This window comes from Halictus rubicundus, chromosome 15 (assembly GCF_050948215.1).
Source record: "Halictus rubicundus isolate RS-2024b chromosome 15, iyHalRubi1_principal, whole genome shotgun sequence".
Taxonomy (NCBI): Eukaryota; Metazoa; Arthropoda; class Insecta; order Hymenoptera; family Halictidae; genus Halictus; species Halictus rubicundus.
The window spans coordinates 10,011,466-10,025,439 of NC_135163.1; the positions used below are offsets into that span (position 1 = coordinate 10,011,466).

Consider the following 13,974-nt stretch of genomic DNA (forward strand, 5'->3'; position numbering starts at 1 on the left):
TTATACATATTTTATTTCTCAACTGTGCTCGCTCGGAAATGCTCGTAACATTTCACGTATATATTCTATTAAAACGGGGTGAGACTGATCGGGTCAATGAACAAATTGTTGTAATTTACTCATGAAAGTTGAGATTATATTTACAACGAGACAATAAATGAAATGCGTTCGTATAGTATATGAAATATTTATATATTTACGAAATTAGTCTTTCTATACAATTGCTTATGCGCAGTCACATATTTCATCTGTTTCAATTAATAAAAAAAAGAAATGTATGTAAATGAATAGTTGAAATTACTCACTAGTTTGTAGAGCCTGTGTGAGAGTTTGCCTTTCGCGTAAAACGTTTGGTAATGCGCCTGACTAATAATAAATAGTGACGAATATGTCGATTTGATGCAAATACGCAACGCAAAGTTATATTCATATGTACATAGTAATAGTAGTAATAGTAGTAGTAGTAATAATACATGTCGATGACAATGTTCATAATTTAGCATTCTTGTAATTTAGGTAATCATTTAAGGCACACCCCACGGTCTTTACCAAGCAATTTTGTTCATTAATATTATATAAATAAATGTATACTGTTGTGGATGCTATTAACCTAGATTTATTATCATATTTCTATTCAGAGGAATAATTATTTATACTAAATATAGGTAATAATCTGTTCTGTACATAATTCTATGTCTTTCTTATGAATCTTTTAAAATGGATAGTCGTATCATTTATTAATGATAATAATGATAGTAACATTAATAAGAATAACAAGATAATGCATAAATGAGATGCACAAGATGAGAGCATGCTCTTTTCCTTTCATCACGATGTGAGAATCATGAGTAGTATAAATGTTTTCAGATGCGAAACAAAATTTCTCGGTGAACACATTTATGTGTCTTTTTAAATAGTTAAAATCGTCATTTTTCTGAAACTAAACAGAAAAAAAACGGTGAGCACGTCGATAGTAAAGGATCATATAATGTATACATACTTTCAGTTATGTAATACACAAATATTTATAATTACAATTAAAATTGTATAATACTACTCATGATTTAATTTAATATTAATATAAAATACCTATGCCAACTCTGACAGTTTATGTATTTCTATGTACAAGTATAGCATCCAGACTTTGTTCCTCTGGTTGCACGTATCTACTTACTACGATACTATTGTTTATGGATAAAAAAATACTAATATATCGCATTGTCGTTGCACGGGCAGTGTTTGCGCAGTTTTGTCCATTGATAAGGCACCAGCTTTTAGGATCCTGAGATTCAACCCGCATGCTTCGACAGATTTAGAGGCATATCTAGCAATCGAATATAATAATAAAAGATTAATATGATTTACAATATGTAATAGAGACATCGTGCAAACATCTCGAAACACATACCTGAAGGAGGTGTAAGAGTTTGTTCCCTGTAGTCTTTGTAATGATGAACTGGAGGAGATGGAGGATGAGGCGGTGGTGGTGCATATAATGGCATAGGAGGTGGATAATGGACGGGTGATGGATAATGCATCCATAAAGGTGCTCTATATGGTCCAGGAGGTAACATTGGCACACCGTACAGTGGATGTTGAAGAGGTGTATTTGTAGTACCAATGTATGGATCTACCCGTACCCTAGGATACGAGTTACTCGATGAGTATTTCGCAGTTTGTCTGTCGTCTGGCTTCAACAAATTTCTTAGAAAGCCTTGCTCGTGACTCGGCTTATCTTCTCCCAAGATACTTGTTATGCTGTACGACGATAATTGTTTCGGCAATGGAGTTGGAGCACTCGTTGTACAAACAGGTTGTGGTGTTGCGCGTCTTTTAGACGCTTGATCTTCTAAAGACACTCTTTCCAATTCGCGCAGAATGCGTTTGCGAGGTGAAACGACATTAGGATCTAGAAGGCGTGCTAGTTTGTCGATAATTATATTTAAAACCTTTCCAGTCGGTGTACCATTCGCCTTTCGAATCGGCTTAGTATAATTTGTTACTGATTCTGGAAGTATATGAGAAGTAGGATCTAATGGACGTCTACGCTTTCTTGCTATTAGGCGAGGATGTGCACACAGACGGTTTCTTGGATTTCTATAGTAGTAAAAATTAAACTCTGTGGATATCCTACGTCTTGGGTTTGCTTGTTTCCAACAATGATCCCTTTGCCAAGGACTCGACTGTACCGATGAATTATCATCGGAGACTGTAAATAGGATCACAGTATTAAGATCATAAAAGCTTACAATGTATGTACAATGTTATTTATTTACTTACCACTAAGAGAAGTAGAACTTTCCTGCCTATTTGGGGTTGTGCTAGCTGGTGGCCAAAATGTTTTTTTCGGGACTGGGAACCATGTAGTTCTTTCCCCATCTCTACGATGGGACAGCTCTAAAATAAATTTTCCATCTTTGAAGAATTTTAATCGTCCACCAGGAGTTGGAAGTAAATTGTTATCGATGCGTGTTTCCGAGTGATGAGTCGGCTGTGGGCTTGAATTTTTACCATTTGATTTGGTAAGGGTTGAGTGTAATGCAGAAGGATCACGTGAGCACATTTCTGTTGTGCCCCTCACGTGACCTGCGTGAGTATGACATTCTGCTGACTTCTCACGCATGCTGACACTTTACCGATATCCATTTTTCTCCGCTTGACCTTTCATACTTCAACCTCTCAATGTCAATTAAACGAAAGAGGCAAGACCTTAGGAAGGTCCTTCTCTTATATCTGGGAATAACAATAGACAGGCTTGCTATAGTATCTCTGTTTCATACTTCGAGAAGGGCATTTCCGGCAAAAGAACCACAGTAGTAGAAGATGTAACAGGGATCTTTTGACAATGATGTCAAAATTGGCCAGGCATAGAAGTTTCTGTCAAACTCAACAGAGCTGGTAACAGCACAGAAATGCGATCATATCGGTCTTGTTCGTTCCAAAACTGTCAGATTGACATCAGCAAAAATTGACAGTGGACAACAGCGTTGCTCTGAAAATTGAACTAATATTCTCTGTTCAGCAGGAAAAGAACTGTTTGGATAATATGCCGATTAATGTGCATGGATCAAACAGAAGATTATTTAATCAAAATAAACAGTATCATCGGCTTGACAGCCACATTTTGCGTGAAATTCCAAAAGGAATTTGATATACATGAGTGGCAGTCGCTAGACACCCACCCACCCACGCACTGCCGCCTTCTGCAACGAGTTCTATTCCATCTCGAAGAATCGGTTCATTGCGTTAATAAGTGTCTTCGGAGCCGAACGCGTTATATTTTCCGCGAATTATCACAACTGGCCCGCGACTTCGCTTTCTAAACGCGAGATATTCACGGACCAAACACGGGACGGTCGCTCTGTAGTGGAAAACACGGCTCGGCCGACACATGTGTTTCACTTCACCCACGAATGGTTTACGTGTCCACGGCAATCGAGCTTATTCGTTCGACGACCCTTCGGAACGTGCGTCCACCATCGTTTTCCTCGTGATTTTCGATGTTCCGACGTGAAAAAAAAAAAGAATTTCTCGCCTTCGTGTATCCTTCTTGTCGACAACACTGTGGCGGTTCACGGTCCGCGCGTTCCTCCGTTTCTCGGTCCAACTCCCACGATCAGTCTGCAATACTTCCTACAGACTACGGAGTTACGTCGAATGCGTTATGGGAGCAGTATTCAGAAAATACAAACTCGTTTCGATTATTTTTTATCAATGATTTTAGATGTCTTGATCGATTACCGTCGAACGGATCAGAATCACAATGTAAACATTTGCGTTGACGTTGGACGCGAATGCATTTCACTGCAGCATCTTTTCATGAGAAATAAAAGCAACTTTATGTATTTGAAATTTGTTGATCCTGCAGTGTAGATGTTTGTATTTTGCTCGCTTTCGACCGGCCAATAAGATTCGTGCCTTTTCGCACGGATGAAGTTTGGCGCGTAAAGTTTTTAGACTCTCCGTGTAATGTTTGCGTAAAATATTCGTGAAATTTAGTTGACGATTTCTTTAGTATCGCTTATCTATTCTGAATGGAATTGCTGGAAGAATATCAGGAACTCGTCGAACGCGATGCAGCTGATATTTCCTGGTTATGGAAACTTTCGTCAGCATTCTTTTACATGACAAGCGCGGTCACTGGATACATTTGCAGTATTTTGTTCTACGTAATATGGGTACCGAAATAAGTTCGTCTCTTTTTCTTCATACGTTTTTCATATAAATAGAATTTTTTATTTAAAATTTTGAAGAATCACGCCTTCGATGATAACTGTCCACTTTGGGCTAAATCTGTCCTGATGGTTCCTGTGGAATCAGAAGGGGATGACATAGCTGATGAGGTCAGTGTGAATTTGATTGATGAAAATTGGTGGGATTATATAATTACCGATTATGATTACAAATATAGATGTAAAATATATTTTACAACTTGTTTCTTGTCCTGTGTATTTGGAACCATATGGTTCGCTATGTTTTTAATATGTGGGAAAGGTGGACATGATATAGCAATGTAAGTATAATTGCTAATTAATATGATAACTTTAAATGACAACAGAGAGACACGAATAACATATTTGTATAGATTTCAAGCTCCATGGAGAATTGTATTTCCAGCAACAATTTTTAATGTAATATTTGTAATAATCACTACATATATTGTTACAAATCTGGAAAAAGGATATTTAGTGTTCAGTCAGAACTTAAAAAGCATTTACATTAACATGAATACCTCTCGTGAAACACCAAAACTTATAAGGTAAAAAATATAAATTGCTAGAATGCATAAATTATTTAATCTCAAAAATATATATTTACAGTGAATGTGAAATTGTACAAGAATATTTGCAGCATAATAACAACTATGAATATGATCTATGTAAACTATTGCTTTGGCTGCAGGTTACACCTTGTAAACATTATAATTGAATGTGAAAGTACAATCCAATATTAACATATATATTATATTTTTTAAGGGTCTTTCACACATAATGATGTGGAGCTGGTTCGGAGGATTAGTGATATTAATTTTCAGAATAATAAGAATTAATGATTTCAAATTATTAAGGATTAGGATTTATGAAGTTTCAAATGATTTTGTGTTAAATAAAACCAATGGAAATGGATCAGAAGATAACAATAAGACAGACAAAAAGAAAATAGAATAATTATATGTATACTGAAAATCATGTATTTATGTTTTACATATACTTGTATATGAACATTTTATATTGCATGTATGTACGAAAATGTATAAAAATAGATTCATTAGAGTTTATAAATTCAATGAAAATGCTGCAAATATAAAAAACAGATTATAAACTGTTATTAATATAATTATATATACTAACTTTTAATAATTATATATACCGCTTTGATACTTTCATATATTTTGAGTTTTCCTATATTAGGTAAAAGAGTAAGTTGTGTATATAAGTACTTCACACTTTTAACAAAAGTTGTTGGTGAGATATATACAAACTTTTATTATAATCATTAACATCTTGAACATATAAAACAACATATTTTAGATCATTGCTTCCATATCTCAATTGCTAAATTGTTTATAACATTACATTTTTTAATTAGTTCATAATTTAATTGAATAAAACCTATGTTATACCTTTGATTTCCTATAATACTTTTATGGTCATCTTATAAATTTAAATCCTTTAATTAGTTCTCTAGATTGATACCACTGGTAAGAACTATTTTCATTGTTCTCATTTGTATTGTTCGAGAATTCTATGTTTTTATCCTTGTTAGTCTCGGACTCGGACAATTCATTATAAATCTTTACTATATGAAAGCAGTTGCAGTCCATATTTACATGGTTATTATAGTGTAATTTAAATATGAAACATTTTGAATTCTTTACTGGGGCTGTATATTGTGGCTTAAGCAAAAAGAATTCAGAAATTAAATTTCTATCGCTCTTACGTACTAGCACAAACGTGTTTGTGAGACTTATTGGTGAGGATATTGCATCTTGAAATTCTGAACACTCTAACATAGACCTAAAAATTCATTTTACATTATTTTGACAACACCAGAAATTAGAAGAAAAACTGTTAAATAAATATGATTTTACTGACCTCATTAGAGTTAACAAAGGTTTCCTAGATGAATGTTTGCATTCATAATGTTCCTGGCTATTCAGAACTTCCGATGGAAGTTCCACTCGAATATGCAGTTTTGGTGATATTATGGTAGCACCAATTATTATAGCAATTTCTTTGATTTTGCAGTTATTAAGATAAAATTGTGAGATTAATTGATCCGATGTATCTTTCACTGATTTCATTAATGCTTTTATGGAGGATGAATTTCTATCCCTTGGTTTCATTTTCGTTTGCAATTGAGTCAACGAGTCATACGTAAATGGTATCTGTTGCTTTTGATACAAAATATACTTCAAAAGTTCGATCACTAATTTCACACAAGCGTCAGTTGTCAAAGGCTCGTCCAATTTTACATTAATATCCATTTTGATTTTCGCCTTTTTGATAACGTTTCTAAACAAACCCGCGCATAACCTCTTTCAAACAAAACGGTTTGTCGAAATATTATTCTCTCAAATTTACGAAAACATTTTTTATTTTCATGCCGAAAAGCGTGTCGGTTACAGACAATATTAAAAATATTATTTAAAATGAATACTATATAAATTATATTGCGTCCAACTATGTAAATACAAGTGCTTCGTATACTAATGAGAATCAACCTTGTTCAGTCAAAAAGCTAAATGCACAAGCGACTACATAAAGCCTTTATCGCAGTGCAACCACAACGTTGGTCCAGTTGCATCGTTGCGTGTGCGTTTGTCGTTCAGGCTACAAACAAGCAAAAATGGCGGAAGTAAAGTCACGTCGTGTCGCGCAAACAGAAGATTTATCAAATGTTGAGTTTGAAACCAGTGAAGATGTGGAGGTTATTCCTACCTTCGATAATATGGGACTCAGAGATGAGTTATTGCGAGGAATTTATGCTTACGGTAATGTAATATTCCTAAATTTGTTGTAGCACGTAAATATAACCTATTCGCCCAGTTTCAGTTTTATCACTTCGATCAACGTGCATAAAATGCCATTAATAGTTATCGTCTATATCTCCTAGTTATCTTGTTCTGTTAATATTATACAATTTTACTTGTAATCTATACATAATAATGTTTTTATTGTAGGTTTCGAGAAACCGTCTGCAATCCAGCAAAGATCCATAAAACCCATAATGAAAGGACGCGACGTGATCGCACAAGCGCAATCTGGTACAGGAAAGACAGCAACGTTTTCGATTGCTATATTACAATCCCTGGATACACAAGTTAGAGAAACACAAGTATTGGTTCTTTCTCCTACAAGAGAATTGGCAACGCAGATACAGAAGGTTATCCTGGCGTTAGGAGATTTTATGAATGTTCAGTGTCATGCATGTATTGGTGGTACAAATCTAGGAGAGGACATTAGAAAATTAGATTATGGGCAACATGTTGTATCTGGAACACCTGGCAGAGTATTTGGTAAATATATAACATAGCTAACGAAGCTAACGTTACAGATGTACAATGAACTTATACTCAACTTTATGATATTTTCAGATATGATAAAAAGGAGGGTTCTCAGGACAAGAGCAATTAAGATGCTAGTGCTCGATGAATCAGACGAAATGTTAAACAAAGGGTTCAAAGAACAAATTTATGATGTATATAGATATTTGCCACCTGCAACACAAGTAGTATTAGTATCTGCCACATTACCACATGAGATTCTTGAAATGACAAGTAAATTTATGACAGATCCAGTTCGTATCTTAGTTAAACGGTAAGTTACAGCTTTTTATATTTAACTTAGAATTCTGGTTTCACCAGTATTAATCTATGGTTTTTCTTTACAGTGATGAATTGACATTGGAAGGTATAAAGCAGTTCTTTGTTGCTGTGGAAAGAGAAGAATGGAAATTTGATACATTATGTGACTTGTACGATACATTGACAATAACACAGGCTGTAATTTTCTGTAATACCAAACGTAAAGTAGATTGGTTGACAGAAAAAATGAGGGAGGCTAATTTCACAGTCTGTTCTATGCATGGTGATATGCCTCAAAAAGAAAGAGACAATATTATGAAGGAGTTCAGATCTGGCCAAAGGTATGTTTACTAACAAAATATTAGCACATAAATAAAATTTTGTATTGTATTTATAGTATTCTTTGATTTTACAGTCGTGTATTGATTACAACAGACGTCTGGGCAAGAGGAATAGATGTACAACAAGTATCACTTGTTATCAATTATGACTTACCCAATAATCGTGAGTTGTACATTCATAGAATAGGTCGATCCGGTCGTTTTGGTAGGAAGGGTGTTTCTATCAATTTTGTCAAAACTGACGACATCAGGATTTTGCGAGATATTGAACAATATTATTCCACACAAATTGACGAGATGCCTATGAATGTAGCGGATTTGATATAAACTATAGACCTACTAACTACTACCTAAGAATGTAAAAAAAAAAACATCAATTTCACTGTTTTGTTTCGATGCATTTCTTTGTTTACAGAAAGTAAATCAAAAGAGTATGCTACTTTTTAAGGTTGAATATGTGCACACTTTTAGTTTTCAAAAGCAATATGTTAAATATTACATTTAACTAAACTTAATTGATTCTTCAGAATATAATGTACTATTAAAAGCTTAAGGATAAAACAGTAGACAAATGTATAATTATTATTGTATACAATAGAGTTAATAAAAAAAATTCACTATAGTATTTATTATTGTACTAGAACAGACATGTATCACAGAGATTAAATATACTTTCATATTTATACACATGTTTTCTTCATTAAAGTAAAAATAATAGTAAGTTTATTACTAAGAGACCCCATACTGCTGAACTGAAATAATCAATAACTGGTCTCTCAGTTTAGATGGCAGCAGAGCAGTGTTTTGATTTAGCACCTTACAAACGTTAATCACGAAAACAATTACATAGTAAAATTCTACTTGTTTTGTACAAAAAAAAAGAAACAATCTATTATTTTTCAACATGAATTGCAAGTATAATATTGTGAAAAATTTTACACATTGTGCACATCAGAATGTTTGATATGGCTGTAGAGTCAGTTCCAATATTTACTAATATAAGGGTAAATGTGAATATAAAAACACATATTTTTATAAAATTGAATTCCTACGTGGTGAATTGTAAGTAAAGTACAATGTGAAACAATCATCTTATACAGATAGAAATTGAGAAAGTATGGAAGCGCAAGAGGATTGTACTGTTCGAAGAGGACAGCCAATTCGTCGTTATCAAAATGATTATAAAGCTGATGGGCATACATCAACTTGTAAGTAATAGTATTAATTACATAAAAAAAAGTCATGTCAAATATAAATTAATATTCATTTGTCTAGCAATGATGGGAAATCAACCTCAGTATTTGAATGTAGGCAGACCTACTGTTCGAATAGCCGTATACTTGATGACTGGAATGTTTTTAACAATGGACATTGAACAAAATTTTACTACACAACAAATTCTGGCAATAATACAATCTGAAGGAGAACTTGGATTAACAAGAGCTTCGTTGCTTATAGGCCAAACAGTGTTCGCTTTGTGGCTTTGTTCTTCCAGTCTAGAAGTTCAACTACGTCCAAATCACAAGCCTATAGAATTGGCTGCAAAATGGAATCGTTTAGTAAGAAAATACAGTTCTCAAAGTGAGGATTGTGACGAGGAACCTTTACTGTTTCTTCGAAGGAACGTGTTCCTTTCCAGAGCAGACGAAGAACAAATCAAAGAAGCTAAAGTATTGGAGTTATTGTACGCAGAAGCTAGAAATAATGTCCTACAAGGTAAAAATCTATATTAGAAATTCTATTGAAAAGGAACAATCGTAAATGTCAGACAAATACATAAAGATCGTAAAAGAAACAAATTTCAGGTCGATATCCATGCGATGGACAAGCACGATACGCTAGTTTGGGTGCACTTCAAGCACGCATTGAGTTAGGTCCATACAATCCACAAACACACACACTAGCCTTTTTCAGAAGACATCGTGGTAGATTTCTACCTCACCATTATACTTCTCCTAGCCTGTTATTAGGACTAGGTCTTGGACTAGGATTGGTGGGAGGGAAAGGAGCACCAGAAGCACGCTTGCTTGAACAGTACAAGCGGATACCTAATCACACAGGGACTAACGCGAATCCAAGAAAACTTATTCGAAAATATTTAGAGTTTTGTTGGAGTTTACCATGCTATGGTGCAGCGTTTTTTCAAGGACAGATTGAGCGTCCTGTGAGAGGTTTGGCATCATGGATCACAAACCGCGATATGCAAGTTCTTATAGCCATTAATTCATCAGGAGTGTACATTGTGGATGATATGCAATGTGTAAGGAATTTTAGTTCTTACAGTACACGGTCAAACTCATGAATTTACTATTAATTTTTGTTCAGAGTTTGCTATTGGGTCTGAGATATTCAGAACTCAGTTGGGAAATGGCGAAACCTTCTGACGAAGGTAATTTGGACTGTCTGCCTTGTCTATTTCTACAGTTTCCGGTACGAGAGAATGGAGCACGTGTTTATAAAATTCTACAAGTATTCTCGAGACAAGTATGATTCATCTTTTTTGAATTGCGAGTTGTATTTCAGGAGATAATGAACTTTATGATTATGTTTAGGCAATAATGATGGATACCTTGATCTCTGGATTCGCTGAGGAACACCGTCGGCACGGGGCTAACGGGGACGTTGCAAATGTTGATCGTTTAACCGATCATTCAATAGGTTCAAACACAGGCAGCTTCACGAACAAACTTAGCAAATTTACATTGGCCACCTTCGATGACGAAGGTACTGATGTAGGAGGTATTACATTTTATTAATAACTCCGTAATATTTATTATTAAAAATGTATTTCAGGCCGTTGTATCGGACAAATGGGCTCTTGGTCTTTTCAATAAATATTTTCATTTGTATTAATACTTGAATTTAATTTTTAATTCATACTGCGGACCGAAGTATCGCTAGGTGCGGGCTCCGATCCAAGTGATTCAACAACATTTTATACTTATCTGGAACTAAGTTTCTGTGACGAGCTAGCTGGGTTTCCAAAGTTATCATTTCGAAGTTGATTTTATTCATTTCTTCTAATATTTCTTCTTCCTCTTCGTGGGTGAATTCTTCGCCCTATGTAAAGAGTTTATATGAAATATTTGTTTATATAAATCATTTCACAGGAAAGAAATATGTTGTACTTGGAATAATAGTTTTTCCTGTAAACCCGTTAACTGTTTCGAACACTCCTCAAATTTGTGTAAAATTTTATTTGCCCTCTGCACAAGTACTTGTTTATAATCGTTAAGACATTGGATTCGCAATAGGTATGCCTGTTGTAAGGGCAATTCTTCTGGGTTTCCCAATCGTGCTAAATATGGTCTCATATGATCCACCGTGATTATCATGGATTTTTCGCTTTGCACGCGCGACCAGTCTTGCTGTGTTCGACGAATAGAAATATTGAATGATAAAGTTAATAAAGTCATTTGATTTTGTCGTTTTCGTACCATAATTTCAGTCATAGATTCTTCGTCTCGGGTCCTACTGAATATAGATACTTGTAACTTTGGCGATAAATATTCATCATCTCTGACTTTTAGAAAGTTGAGCACCTCAACTTCAGCACCTCTTACAGCCATTATAGACCGATCCTCTTCCTTGAGTTGCGTGTCCAGTTCGCAAAGTAATTCATAAGCTTTCTCGGGTTCATTGGAAGGCTATAAAAAAAATCAGTAAAATGGAATACATTTTCGCTAAAACACGTTACTACCAAAGTTGTTAACACGACTGACACTATATCCTTGTGTCATGTTAGGCCTCAATTTTAATCGGTCCCCTCTTTCCGCCAGTGGCGGTTTTGTAAACATTCTAGTAGCTCTGCTATATTGTCCAGTTTCATAATGATAACAGAGCCGTATTTCGTTTTCGTCAATAGCAAACTCACGAATTGCTATATCTTTACAGGCCTTTACAGTTTCATCTCTGTTGTACTCTTCAATGAGTTTCTGCAATTTAAATAATGTTCCACAGAACCCTCGTATCTACTGTGAAAGATGTAAAATTCTATTGTACCGATATGTGCCGATAATGGATGTCCTCAGGGTTGGGATTACTTTTCTCCAGCGAAAACTCCGCACACCTGTTTCCAAGTCGTTAAAAACCTTTACCATCGAATCGAATTAAAACGTATTTACCACCTACCTATAATGTAGAAAATCGTCACGATCGATGAAGTATTGCTTTATATAAGTAGGATGGATTTCCAATCGCGAGAGTCCATCAAGACGTGCAACATGATAAAATTCCAAAATACGTTCCGCGTCCACTGAATTGGGACCACTTGAAAAATACCGATGTTCTGTAATTTTTATCATCAATGGATAAAGAAGAAACTTTACCAAATACATCCTAAAAAATTGTTGAATTTCGAATGATACCTTTACATTGATCTGGACGACCTCTTTGATAGAAATCAATCACAGAATCGTTAGTCAGATCTTTCCTACATTCTACAAGATTGTCCGACCTGTTCGCGTAAATTTCCCGAATCTCTGTAGGAGTCATGTAAATGTAATCATTGTATTTAGTGACTCGCTGTATCAAGCCGTCTAATTGCAAGTATGGCATGAAAAGCTCGTCCTTTGTTTTCTTGTAAAACATCGTTTTCATGCCATTTGGATATCGCCTCTCATATTCTGAAACATTTGGCAACAATATATTAACGCGCTCAAAACTTTTCAAACATTGTCCGCAGGAGGTACAAACCTTCGGCGTTGATCTTTATTTCCCGTACATACGATATCGGCATATCCAGATGTTTCTCTTGCATTATAGCAGAATCTTCGTCAATAGCCTCCCCTATTCCCCGCATCGTCCACGGTTCTCCAGGTAGCACGTGCTCCCATAGTTCCAGCTTCGTCAAATCCCATATTATGTTGGAGCACGTTTCCGAACGTGGTTGCAAGTTCACCCAGTAATTTTGATCATTCCACATACTTTCCACGCCCAAATATAGTTCATCTGTATTATTATATGTTGGATTATAAGATAGACCAGTGGAAGGTTCAATAAAAAGTGGTCCAGAAAACTCTTGCTCCCTCAGTCCCCCTTGCTCTGGTAAAATTGCAACCCAGGCGTGTATTCTGTGTCCATAATATTTATCTGGTGGAGGCTGTTCCAATTCCTAACATCCGAAATTAATATTAAAAAGAAAAAAATTGTATCGGAAGCGAACAGTGTCAATTTACAGAAATTTCAATTACCTCGATTAGCCTTTGCTGCTCCTCTTCCTGTTGCCTCAATTTCTCTTGCAACCGCTTTTGTTCTTGTTCCTCTAATTCTTCTAAAAATTCGCTTTTATAGTCCGTAGGTGGCTTTAATTCATATTTCGAAATTTCAACTTGTGTCGTCGAACGACGTGGTGGTGGTGGTTGCGTTTCTGGTTGCCGCGCATAGGGGTACGCGGTTCGCGTCAAGTCACACATGGTTTGCTCCCTGGATGCATAACCGCTTACCACGAATGCGTTGTACCCTTGGCCCAGTAGAAGACTTGTCAGATATGTTGCGCATTCGAAGCAATTACCTTTCTGGAACCTTTGCACCCAGGTTGGGGAACGCAATTTGTTTGGCTGTAAACATGATAAAGTAGGAGTCATTGCAAATTGGTATCGAAGAAAACCGCAACATTGGTGATTGGTAGTGCAGAGTACTTCGATGACGACTTTAGAGTTCGTTGGGTATTTACGTGTTCTGCTTTGCCGATCGTCGTGAAATCATAAAGGGATCACCGGTTACCGTTAGTTTCACATGAAAACGCAGAAGTAATAATAATAACAATACCAAAGAGTAAATACATCGCGCGCACACAGTTACTAATCGTCCACACAACGAGTGTAC

At 35.5% G+C, this 13,974-nt stretch overlaps 6 protein-coding genes across 7 annotated transcripts; 3 read left to right on the forward strand and 3 right to left on the reverse strand.

Annotated features, from left to right (window-relative positions):
• Nucleotides 1-171: 171 nt before the first annotated feature.
• Nucleotides 172-3,600, reverse strand: H (transcriptional corepressor hairless). Its single transcript, XM_076800532.1, has 3 exons — nt 2,281-3,600; nt 1,409-2,209; nt 172-1,324 (listed from the first exon to the last, which is right to left on the reverse strand). Exons 1-3 carry the CDS (start codon nt 2,621-2,623, stop codon nt 1,290-1,292), a joined length of 1,179 nt encoding a protein of 392 aa, XP_076656647.1. The 5' UTR covers nt 2,624-3,600; the 3' UTR covers nt 172-1,289.
• Nucleotides 3,601-3,805: 205 nt separating this feature from the next.
• LOC143361270 (uncharacterized) lies at nt 3,806-5,177 on the forward strand. 2 transcript variants are annotated; one of them, XM_076800535.1, is made up of 5 exons: nt 3,806-4,178; nt 4,254-4,513; nt 4,586-4,759; nt 4,821-4,902; nt 4,977-5,177. In XM_076800535.1, the coding sequence occupies exons 1-5, from the start codon at nt 4,035-4,037 to the stop codon at nt 5,166-5,168; spliced, it is 852 nt and encodes a 283-aa protein (XP_076656650.1). In that variant the 5' UTR covers nt 3,806-4,034; the 3' UTR covers nt 5,169-5,177. The 2 variants fall into 2 exon arrangements, with proteins under 2 accessions (XP_076656650.1, XP_076656651.1); XM_076800536.1 differs by lacking the exon at nt 4,821-4,902 and having other exon boundaries at nt 4,977-5,126.
• On the reverse strand, nt 5,169-6,754 carry LOC143361271 (MAD2L1-binding protein). Its single transcript, XM_076800537.1, has 2 exons — nt 6,096-6,754; nt 5,169-6,017 (listed from the first exon to the last, which is right to left on the reverse strand). Exons 1-2 carry the CDS (start codon nt 6,485-6,487, stop codon nt 5,651-5,653), a joined length of 759 nt encoding a protein of 252 aa, XP_076656652.1. The 5' UTR covers nt 6,488-6,754; the 3' UTR covers nt 5,169-5,650.
• Nucleotides 6,755-6,814: 60 nt separating this feature from the next.
• On the forward strand, nt 6,815-8,833 carry LOC143361267 (eukaryotic initiation factor 4A-III). Its single transcript, XM_076800531.1, has 5 exons — nt 6,815-6,994; nt 7,184-7,519; nt 7,598-7,820; nt 7,894-8,148; nt 8,223-8,833. Exons 1-5 carry the CDS (start codon nt 6,850-6,852, stop codon nt 8,473-8,475), a joined length of 1,212 nt encoding a protein of 403 aa, XP_076656646.1. The 5' UTR covers nt 6,815-6,849; the 3' UTR covers nt 8,476-8,833.
• A 107-nt stretch (nt 8,834-8,940) lies between these two features.
• On the forward strand, nt 8,941-11,050 carry Bili (FERM domain-containing protein 8 Bili). Its single transcript, XM_076800524.1, has 7 exons — nt 8,941-9,152; nt 9,249-9,356; nt 9,424-9,864; nt 9,954-10,408; nt 10,474-10,632; nt 10,701-10,872; nt 10,942-11,050. Exons 2-7 carry the CDS (start codon nt 9,266-9,268, stop codon nt 10,980-10,982), a joined length of 1,359 nt encoding a protein of 452 aa, XP_076656639.1. The 5' UTR covers nt 8,941-9,152; nt 9,249-9,265; the 3' UTR covers nt 10,983-11,050.
• On the reverse strand, nt 11,023-13,645 carry LOC143361260 (dynein regulatory complex subunit 7). Its single transcript, XM_076800521.1, has 9 exons — nt 13,341-13,645; nt 12,844-13,261; nt 12,516-12,773; nt 12,280-12,436; nt 12,151-12,217; nt 11,871-12,083; nt 11,586-11,795; nt 11,277-11,516; nt 11,023-11,208 (listed from the first exon to the last, which is right to left on the reverse strand). The coding sequence occupies exons 1-9, from the start codon at nt 13,560-13,562 to the stop codon at nt 11,023-11,025; spliced, it is 1,971 nt and encodes a 656-aa protein (XP_076656636.1). The 5' UTR covers nt 13,563-13,645.
• Between the last annotated feature and the right edge of the window lie 329 nt (nt 13,646-13,974).

What these genes read in the sequence shown, in the direction of transcription:
- H (XM_076800532.1), bottom strand. Translation starts at nt 2,623, where the DNA reads ATGCGTGAGAAGTCAGCAGAATGTCATACTCACGCAGGTCACGTGAGG. An exon ending in AAGTTCTACTTCTCTTAGTG is followed by an intron (nt 2,210 to 2,280) that starts GTAAGTAAATAA and finishes TCCTATTTACAG; the next exon opens with TCTCCGATGATAATTCATCG. An exon ending in AACTCTTACACCTCCTTCAG is followed by an intron (nt 1,325 to 1,408) that starts GTATGTGTTTCG and finishes TTCGATTGCTAG; the next exon opens with ATATGCCTCTAAATCTGTCG.
- LOC143361270 (XM_076800535.1), top strand. Translation starts at nt 4,035, where the DNA reads ATGGAATTGCTGGAAGAATATCAGGAACTCGTCGAACGCGATGCAGCT. An exon ending in GGTGGACATGATATAGCAAT is followed by an intron (nt 4,514 to 4,585) that starts GTAAGTATAATT and finishes ATATTTGTATAG; the next exon opens with ATTTCAAGCTCCATGGAGAA. An exon ending in AACTATTGCTTTGGCTGCAG is followed by an intron (nt 4,903 to 4,976) that starts GTTACACCTTGT and finishes ATATTTTTTAAG; the next exon opens with GGTCTTTCACACATAATGAT.
- LOC143361271 (XM_076800537.1), bottom strand. Translation starts at nt 6,487, where the DNA reads ATGGATATTAATGTAAAATTGGACGAGCCTTTGACAACTGACGCTTGT. An exon ending in CCTTTGTTAACTCTAATGAG is followed by an intron (nt 6,018 to 6,095) that starts GTCAGTAAAATC and finishes ATGAATTTTTAG; the next exon opens with GTCTATGTTAGAGTGTTCAG.
- LOC143361267 (XM_076800531.1), top strand. Translation starts at nt 6,850, where the DNA reads ATGGCGGAAGTAAAGTCACGTCGTGTCGCGCAAACAGAAGATTTATCA. An exon ending in GTTCGTATCTTAGTTAAACG is followed by an intron (nt 7,821 to 7,893) that starts GTAAGTTACAGC and finishes TTTTCTTTACAG; the next exon opens with TGATGAATTGACATTGGAAG. An exon ending in GAGTTCAGATCTGGCCAAAG is followed by an intron (nt 8,149 to 8,222) that starts GTATGTTTACTA and finishes TTGATTTTACAG; the next exon opens with TCGTGTATTGATTACAACAG.
- Bili (XM_076800524.1), top strand. Translation starts at nt 9,266, where the DNA reads ATGGAAGCGCAAGAGGATTGTACTGTTCGAAGAGGACAGCCAATTCGT. An exon ending in TAGAAATAATGTCCTACAAG is followed by an intron (nt 9,865 to 9,953) that starts GTAAAAATCTAT and finishes AACAAATTTCAG; the next exon opens with GTCGATATCCATGCGATGGA. An exon ending in TACAAGTATTCTCGAGACAA is followed by an intron (nt 10,633 to 10,700) that starts GTATGATTCATC and finishes GATTATGTTTAG; the next exon opens with GCAATAATGATGGATACCTT.
- LOC143361260 (XM_076800521.1), bottom strand. Translation starts at nt 13,562, where the DNA reads ATGTGTGACTTGACGCGAACCGCGTACCCCTATGCGCGGCAACCAGAA. An exon ending in AGCAGCAAAGGCTAATCGAG is followed by an intron (nt 13,262 to 13,340) that starts GTAATTGAAATT and finishes TTCGGATGTTAG; the next exon opens with GAATTGGAACAGCCTCCACC. An exon ending in ACATGACACAAGGATATAGT is followed by an intron (nt 11,796 to 11,870) that starts GTCAGTCGTGTT and finishes TTTTTTTTATAG; the next exon opens with CCTTCCAATGAACCCGAGAA.